Raw genomic sequence first — 9,726 nt, 5'->3', positions numbered from 1 at the left:
AAGCAATAATCTCGTCCAACTCAGATGGTTTCACCCTGATTCTCCTACAGCAGAGGCACAACTCACTGATTGCTGCTCAGATTAGTGAACAGGAGTGTTCATGTGTGTGGTATGGTTAACTGTGTGTCCTAGTATATGTACAGTGTGCACATTGTATGGAACAACTGGAATGACCAGCTGTGAACATCTGGCTCTATGGACAAGCCCTTCTTTCAGGTCATACTGGTACCCCTATTTCATCACTTACTTCAGTACAGAGGAGGGAAAGGTTTACCGAGCCATCCACCTGCCCACATCCTTATAGCTGCTTGATCTCGGCTCACAGGAGATGGGAGAAGGAAATCACTCAGAGGTGACTGAGTTCATTCTTTCAGGACTGACAGATCGTCTGGAGCTGCAGGTCCCTCTGTTTGTGTTGTTCCTGCTTATTTATGTTGTCACTCTAGTCGGGAACGGGGGGATGATCTTGTTAATTATGACTGAATCCCGACTCCACACCCCCATGTACTTTTTCCTCAGGAATTTGTCTTTCTCTGATCTCTGGTATTCCTCGACAATTGGCCCCAAGATGCTGCAGAATTTCTTAGTGAAGTCAAAAAGCATTTCTCGCACTGCCTGTGCAGTGCAAATGTATTTATGTTTCTTTTTTCAAGATGTTGAGTGTCTCTTGCTGGCTGTGATGGCCTATGACCGTTATGTGGCCATATGTAACCCACTGATCTATACAGTCACCATGTCCAGGCAACTTTGTAACCAGCTAGTGGCTGGGGTATGTGCTGTGGGGTTGGTGGATGCAATGGTACACACATGTCTGACATTTCGGCTGTCGTTCTGTCACTCAAATATCATCAGTCATTTTTTCTGTGATATCCCTCCACTACTGGCGCTCTCCTGCTCTGACATACGCATCAATGAGATTGTGATGTTTTCCTTTGCATGCTTCATTATGGTGAGCAGTGTTGTGACCGTCCTTCTGTCTTATTTCTATATAATTTCCACCATCCTGAGGATCCACTCTGCCAAAGGTCGGCAGAAAGCCTTCTCCACCTGCACTTCCCACTTGTGCGCCGTGGCCATGTTTCATGGCACTCTTCTCTTTATGTATTTACGTCCAACCTCCAGCTATTCCATTGACACTGACAAAATAGCTTCAGTGTTCTACACACTGGTGATCCCCATGTTGAACCCCCTCATCTACAGCCTGAGGAACACGGAAGTGAAGGGCGCCCTGAGGAAAGCCATAAAGAAACTCCTAAGGATTTCTTGAATCTTTTAAACTCAGTCCAAAGATTTCTTAGTACTGGGGTTGGTTTTACGATGTAGGTGCAAGAGGGAAGTGTGTGATTTTTAGAACTGAACCAAAAGTAGTTTTCAATCCCTCCTTATAGGTCTGCGGTTCTTTATGTGCTCTTTGGGGTGGTTGGCATTTTGTTTGTGTCCATGCACAAGGAGAAGAAAGGTGTTTTCCATCGCAATGAGCTTTATTGGGAGTTAAGGGCACAGCAAAACAAGTAAGAGCAAGGGTAACATTCCCAAGAGAGAGCACGATGTGGATGCCTACTCTGTGAGGGTATGTCTACACTACCCCCCTAGTTCGAACTAGGAGGGTAATGTAGGCATACCGCACTTGCAAATGAAGCCCGGGATTTGAATTTCCCGGGCTTCATTTGCATAAGCGGGGAGCCGCCATTTTTAAAACCCCGCTGGTTCGAACTCTGTGCAGCGCGGCTACACGGGGCTCGAACTAGGTAATTCGAACTAGGATTCCTATTCCGAACTACCGGTACACCTTGTTCTACCTAGTTCGAGCCCCGTGTAGCCGCGCTGCACGGGGTTCGAACCAGCGGGGTTTTAAAAATGGTGGCTCCCCGCTTATGCAAATGAAGCCCGGGAAATTCAAATCCCGGGCTTCATTTGCAAGTGCGGTATGCCTACATTACCCTCCTAGTTTGAACTAGCGGGGTAGTGTAGACATACCCGGACAGTCTGCACTGAACCAAATAGATAAACACATGGAAGCGGTGCGTATTCTCAATAATATCAGTTAAAAAGAAAATTCAGTCATACAAACACCAGATAATTATGCCACATTAGGAGGTTCGCTATGAGTTCTTGCTCTCTCCTAGATTCACAGGTACCAAGCACTAACTATACCTCCCCCAACACGTGTTCTTCTCACCTGCTGTTACAAATCTCTCATGATGGAGATTCCACAACATCCTTCAGCTATTTATTCCAGTGCTTAGCTATTGTGTGAATGTTGAATTTTTTTCTAAAGCCGACTTAACCTCTGATGACAGGAGAAGAAGCAATGGGCTTAAAAGTAGTAAGGAAGGTTAAGGAACTTAATGTTTTTTCCCTCTTCTTTTTTTTATCTATTCTCATATGCCCTCTCAGCCATCTCTTCTCCAGACTAAAAGACCTCAGTACTTTCAGTCTTTTCTCATAGGTCATGGTTCATAGACCATTAATCATTTTTGTTACCCTTTGTTGAACTTTTTCAATTTTTTCCACAGCTTTCCCAGAACTGCACAAAATACTGCAGTTCAGTCCTATTCAGCATGGAGTAGAGCGAAAGCATAGGTTTTTGTACTCCTGCTAATACATCCCAGAATAATGTGAGGTTTTGCATCATTTTCTTACTGTTAACTCCTAAACTTTGGCCACTATGACCACTAGATCCCTTTTTTCAGTACTCTTTCCTGGACACTAATTTTGTGTGTATGAGAGTGATTGTTCCTTCCAAAGAGAGTACTTTGCTTTGGTCCTTATTAAACTTCAACCTATTTACCTAGAGTCATTTTGACACTTTGCAAGACCATTTTGAATTCTCATCTCCTCTTCAAGACACTGGCAATTTCTCCCAACTGGGTGTTATCTACAACCTTTATCAGAGGACTCGCTATGCCAGTATCTTAAGCACTGATGACGATATTAAACAGAACAAGACTCAGAACAGATGCCTCACTGTGCGACATATCTAGACAGTTCCCTTTATTCTGTCCTGGATCTTCCTCAGCCACCGTCAATGCTAATGCTGCAAGTCTATCTACGTTACATGACTTCATGTAGATACAACTTAGTTTGACTTACAAGAGAGTCTAACCTATGTTGTGTTAATGGAAGGGTTCCATAACAGAACTAGTACAAATTCAATCACCTGATAGCATCAGCATAGACCAGCCTCGATAAGAATCTGTGATGGAACACAGACTTCGAGGGGAAGTACAGCCATTGATGGACGAGTGCTCTCCCATTCACCAAGCCCGTCTTCAACATGCTGGCTAAATAAATATTGCTTAATTTATCATAGTAGTGTCGATTTCATCAGTGGTGTAGCTCTGTCCCCAGCCTTCCCTGTTAGAACTCTTGCATTGAGTATAAAACATGGAAAGAATCACAACGTAAAAAAAAAAAGATTCTGTAGACTGGTTACTAGGGGAACCCATATATAGAGTGAGACAATCAACTTTATGTCTTTATTCCAATGGCTGTTTAATTAGGTAGAAGAGCTTTGGAAGGAGAGATTGAGAATGTCTCAGAGCAGAATAGCAGATTGCTCCGTGACTTAGAAAACAGGAAACCCAATCACACATCTTTGAAGCAGGAAGTGAATCTTGATCACCCACCTCAGAAGTAAACCTCCTCATATTGGGCAACAAAAATTAAAGTGAGACGACACTCCCACCACCAAGAACTACATTTGGCTGCTTTAAATATTCCCCTCTCTTCTGCATACACACACTGTGGTTTCGGGACAAAGCTATTATAGGACTTGTAATACGTGTATGAATCATTTCAGGTCAACTAAAATTGCATCGCTTTTAACTATACATTATTATTGCAGAAGAAATTCACCACATTTTAGGGTCTTCTGCATCATGGTCATTGTACCTCATGTTCACAATTAAAATAATTGATTTCAAAGCCCTTTCTATATCTTAGATCTAAAGGGCTAAGGCAGTAGACACTCAGAACTCCCAGTCTGGATGATCTTGGCTTCTATAGACAACATTATTGAATTGATAAGGTGCTCCCATATGCTAAAGCTCATAGTAAAGTTAGATGCTTATTTCACTCCTGAGTTTCCATATAATCCATTTACTATGCATAAAAATTTTGGAAATGGCCATGCCTTTGCAACTCTAATTAATAAATGTGGAAAATTAAGAAAATAAAGTACTATATATCTTTTAGAATGCAGGAATTGTTTGAAATTAAAAAAAATTGTAGGGTTTGTACAATGGGCCATTGCCTCTCCTCATTTCAACTGTTCAGAAGCAGCAGTGGTTTCAAAAGCAGTTTCTAGTTCATGGTACACCTGGACGGATATAAAAATGTGGATCTTAAATTCTATCTGCCTCCCTTTGCCCATCTTTTACTGGTAATAACCAGACTTGCCTGCCTTACAACAGGGTTCATAAATATTTGTTGCTCCTTATATGGCCCTCTTCAATGCAGTGCCTCTGAGCCACTCAAGATCTTTATTGTATTTATTGCCACTTATTCCATGTTAGGGCAGAGCAGTGTGATTTCCATTTTTCAGAAGAGCTGAGGCTCAGAGAAAGCAAATGTGCAAACTTTAAGAAGCAGAAGAGGAACAGTGGTATAAAATCGATAGGTAAGGGAGTGGTGAATCCACCCTTCATTTTATACAGTCATTCAACATTCTTCAGATTCATCATGTAGGTCTCACAAATGAGCTGATGACATCACTCAGAGACTCCAGTCCTGAATTTTTAACTTTTCAGCGGAACTGAGAGGTTTCCCTATCTGAAGACACACTGAAAATGATGTACACTGCCATCAGCGTATTCCATATTCTACAGGCACCTCAACCATGAGTCCTCTCTCCCCATAACAGACACTTTCACCTTAAATCCATTTGCTGCTTCTTAAATTAAAGCCTGCAACCACCAGCAACCAGGATGGGCAGGAAATCATTTACACATGGTAACCATCTGTGCACGTTACAAGCAATACTTTAAAAAGACACAAAAAGAAACACTAAGCCACAAAGAGCTCACAAAGGGAAATGAAGCCCCTCTACAGGCTACAGCCTCCAGAATACAAGGCAAAAACACTTCAGCCATTGAACTATATGCCCTGCAGACCCATCATGCGCTAATGCTTCACCTTAACCCCAGGGCATATGGAGGCTCAAGTCCAGCAGCCAGCCAGGAGCAGGTGCTCACTCCCTTGGGCCTGTCCGCACTGAGCTATCCATGGTCCTGCAATTTTCTTTAATTAGCCAAGTGTTCAGTGGTGCTGAGCTGATTGGCACCAGCCAGGGATCTGAGCCATCGGTGCTAATAAAGTTCTGTCATGTAAAACCACCCGGGTTAGTAGGTTGGATTCATGTCACTGAGGCAGATTTTCCCTGGATCTGTCATTTCTGGTGTGACCTTCTGAGACCATGTAAAGGCTCCATCCTCACTCTGACATGATAAATGCAGAAGTGGGAGCCTGCAAAAGGATTCCAAAACCTTATCTTTCCAGGCTTTGGTATAAAACTTCCCCCAAAAATCTTAAAAACCTAGATTTTGGGGGAAAAATCTGATGCCACCACCCAAGTATGGATGAGAAAATCAGGGGAGAGATCACTTGGGAAATTTCACCCCTTATCGTAAAAACCAGGACACAAAATTTAACCAATGCCAGGTTAATAAAAAGAAAAGAGAAAGAACTTTTATTATGCACACAATAGTCCTGTTGCAAGATTAATGACTAGATGAAAAAGTCACAAAGTAATATACTCATGGGGGGGACCCCACCATGGGCCTATTTACAGAGGAGAGGAAAACCCATTTTTAAATGTACAGACATCAGATCCCATTTCTCAAACCATAAAACAATAAAAACTAAACGTTACCCTACTTACAGATAGTAAAGAAAGAGTCTTTTCTTGGAGGCAAACATAGTGTTTCTCCCCCTCAGTAGCTGGAGAAAACTGCCCAGGCCAAAGGAGGGAAAACTCCCAAAATTCCTTTGTCCCAGTTTGAAATTCCTACCTGCACTCCTATTGGCTGAATCTATGTAGTTAGGTAAGGGACATAGTTAGACCTTGAAGTCAAGACTGGCTGCACTTCTAAATGAGAGAATCCAGCTGTAACTGGTCCATGAGGTTCCATGCCATGTGGTCTGTCATGATCATTAGGGTTAGGCAGCAGCCTGGGGACTAAAGGGTTAAGTGGTATTAAATCCACTATGTCTCTTGGCCTGTTCTCCAGCTCGTGGTTGAAAACTGTGCTCAGGTTCACACCTTTTGAGGATCGGGCTCTTTGGCTTCAATGGAGCTGTCCTGATTTACACCAGTTTGGGATCTGGCCAATGACTCCAAATGGAGAGCCATCCATGTACACAGACAGGGGACCTGGTCTGATGGGAAGTGCCTGTGTTATGCCAAGTCTTGGGACTGGTAGGAAGAGACTTGCTATTGCAAACCACAGGACTTGGTGGCGTTAGAACCAGCTGATGAAATCCCTGGTTATGAAAGATCCTGTACTGGAGAGATCCCACCATTGAGGGACAGAGAAATTGAATTGTTCTCTCTTTCATGGAATTATCTTTCCTATGCAAATTATGAGCTGTCAATGGAAATACCCAACTTGTCTCATCTTACAAGGCAGATCAGCAAAAGAGACCATCTTGCCTCATAGGGATGGAATCCATTATAGGACCCTGGCCCATGGCAGAGAATGTTGGAAAGTGGTATCTGAGGGATCCCAGTGGCATTTCTGCTCAAAATATTATGGCTTTGGCCTAGAGCACTTGGCCTCTGCACAACATAAAAAAACCCTCCCTTTATTGATCAGGTTGACTCATTGAATAAAACAGGAGGCACGAGTGGGACAAATTAATCACCAGGGCCTGAGTTATTCGGAATGGGTCCCTGGTTCCCTGAGCACATTAATTAGGTGTGATGACCTTCTAAGAGTTGGTATTCCCATTTGCTTCAGCAAGCTTGTCCCACAGGTCACAGATCTCAGTATAAAACTTCCCATCCACTCCAGAGAGGCTGTTTCTTTCTATTTTTAATTACATGTCCATACAGACACCACTGTGATCAGTACATAGGGAGCTCAAAAACGTCAGCATTAAAAATCTCAGCCTGAGCGCCTACCAAATGATCTAAAGGATAAAAAGCCTTTTTGGTGGGATAAAGGGACAGTTATATCATCACCACTGACGCCAGTTCTATCCTTGGGTTATCCTATCGACTCGAGAAAATGCCATTTTCAGATGCCGAGACTCACAATTAGCACCATGAGTGTCCTTTTTCCCCATCTGAGACGCCGAGCCACAGAGCTCCCCTTGCCCAAGGAGACTATAAAGACTGATATTCATTTCTTCTCACCCTTTCTTCAGCTAAGGAATAATTTCAGCATGCTGAGCCAGTTTTCAAATTGATTCTCCCACAGCAGAAGCACACATCACTGTTTGCTGCTTACATTAATGAACAGGAGAGTCTGTGTATGGATAGCATGATTGACCTGTGTGTCCTTGTATGTGTACAGTGTGTGCATTGTATGGAACACCCGGCCTGACCAGCTGTGAATATCTGGTTCTGACGACTAAGACTTCCTCTGTGCTCATACTGAGACCCATTATGAACCTGGACTCCTTTTTCTTCACTTATTTAAATCACATGGAGGGGATAGGTTGTGTTAGCCATCTCCTGCCCAGATCACTGTAGCTGCCTGATCTCTGCACAGAGGAGATGGAAGAGGGAAATCACTCGGAGGTGACTGAGTTCATTCTCACAGGACTGACAGATCGTCCGGACCTGCAGCTCCCCCAGTTTTTTTTGTTTCTACTCATTTTTGTTCTCACCATGGTGGGAAATGGTGGGATGGTCTTATTAATCATGAGTGACTCCCGACTCCACACCCCCATGTACTTTTTCGTCCAGAGTTTGTCTTTCTGTGATTTCTGCTATTCCTTTGTCATTTCCCCGAGGATGCTGCTAAGTTTCTTAGCCAAGATGAAAAGCATTTCTTACACTGCCTGTGCTTTGCAAATGTTTTTCGATATGACTCTTCAGGAAACTGAGAGCCTCTTGCTGGCTGTGATGGCGTATGACCGTTATGTGGCCATCTGTAACCCACTGCTTTATACGGTCATCATGACCAGGCAGCGTTGTAACCTGCTGATGGCAGCCTGCTATGCTGTGGCATCGGTAGATTCAGTCATTAACACATATTTTGTATTCCGGCTGACATTCTGCCACTCCAACATCATCAACCATTTCTACTGTGACATGGTCCCCCTGATGGCGCTCTCCTGCTCTGACACCAGCAGCGCTGAGATTGTGATGTTTGCGTCCACTTGCTACATTATAGTGACCAGTGTTGTGACCATCCTCCTCTCCTACATCTTTATCATCTCCACCATCCTGAAGATCCGCTCTACTGAGGGCCGGCACAAAGCCTTCTCCACCTGCACTTCTCACTTGACTGCAGTGGCCATGTTCCATGGCACCCTCCTTTCCATTTATTTCCGACCCACCTCCAGCAATTCCACGGGCACCGACAAAATAGCCTCAGTGTTCTACACGCTGGTGATCCCCATGTTGAACCCCCTCATCTACAGCCTGAGGAACAGGGAGGTGAAGGGGGCTCTGAGGAAAGCCATGAACAAACTCCTCAGCAATTCTTGAATCTTTTTAACACTGTCTTCCCTTCCGGTGGGGTTGGATTTGTAATGCAGTTGCAAGTGTGTAGTGTGTCATTTCTGATGTTGAATCAAAGGCATTTTGCACACCCTCCTGCAACAGTTTAGCTCTTCCTGTGCTCTGTTCAGGAGTTATAGAGATTGTTTGTGTCCATGCACAACGAGGAGAAAGGGGATTAGCATCACAATGGCCTGTATTGTAAGTTAAGGGAGAGCAAAAGAAGTAAGAGCCAGGGTAACATTTCCAAGAGACAGCACGGTGTAGACACACTTATTGCAAAGACACTATTAAATGAACCCACTTCTGTCAGTCTTCCCTAATGCTGAAAATCTGAAAAATGGCTTCTGGAGCCACCGATTTCAAGGCCCTTTCTATATCTTGGAACATAGGACTAAGGGATTGGACCCTCAGAACTCCTAGACTGGGTGATCTGAGCTTCTGTAGGCAACATTAATGAATTGATAAGGTGCTCCCATATTTGTTGATGCTCACAGTAAAGGTAGATCAATACTTCACTCCTGAGCTTCCATGTAATTCCATGCATTTTAAATATAACATTTTAAAGCTGACTATATGTTATTGCAACTATAGTTTTATTTTCCACATTCCTTGATGAAAAATTAACCTATTCCTTTTAGAATGCAGGAATTGTCTGAAACAACAACAACAACAACAACAAAATACTTCTGGTATGTCCTACCTGTAATTGCCTCTTCTTCGAACTACTTGGAAACAGCATTTTTCAAAGCATTTACTAATTCAGGGCACATACGGACAACAACAATTGAATATCCATTTTTTCATTCCTGCCAATGAGTGGAGAAGGCTAGTACTCCAAAGCTCCTCCTCTTCCTTTTTTCCCTGCTCATGGCATCATCACCCTGAGAAGGAAACAGAGGAGCACAGGAAGAGAGGAGGATTCTGACAAAAAGGCACTAGCCTATACAGCTGGAAAATCAGGTGGAGAGACAAATGTTTGCTTTGAATTCATTTAGGCTCTTAAGTGAGGTGTTACTGACATTTTACCTTTTATTTTTTGTAAAAAATTCGGA

The 9,726-nt window shown here is 43.3% G+C and overlaps 2 protein-coding genes across 2 annotated transcripts; both read left to right on the top strand.

The window, feature by feature from the left end:
• Window positions 1-328: 328 nt before the first annotated feature.
• LOC102458232 (olfactory receptor 8U9-like) lies at window positions 329-1,267 on the top strand. Its single transcript, XM_006111813.4, has one exon. It carries the CDS (start codon window positions 329-331, stop codon window positions 1,265-1,267), a length of 939 nt encoding a protein of 312 aa, XP_006111875.2.
• A 6,453-nt stretch (window positions 1,268-7,720) lies between these two features.
• On the top strand, window positions 7,721-8,659 carry LOC102458480 (olfactory receptor 8U9-like). The gene has a single exon (XM_014575529.2). It carries the CDS (start codon window positions 7,721-7,723, stop codon window positions 8,657-8,659), a length of 939 nt encoding a protein of 312 aa, XP_014431015.2.
• The last annotated feature ends 1,067 nt before the right edge of the window (window positions 8,660-9,726 follow it).

The sequence above is a fragment of the Pelodiscus sinensis genome, chromosome 4, assembly GCF_049634645.1.
Source record: "Pelodiscus sinensis isolate JC-2024 chromosome 4, ASM4963464v1, whole genome shotgun sequence".
In the NCBI taxonomy this organism is placed as follows: Eukaryota; Metazoa; Chordata; order Testudines; family Trionychidae; genus Pelodiscus; species Pelodiscus sinensis.
Note: the sequence above shows the minus strand (reverse complement) of the source record. Positions and strands in the feature narration are given on the sequence as shown.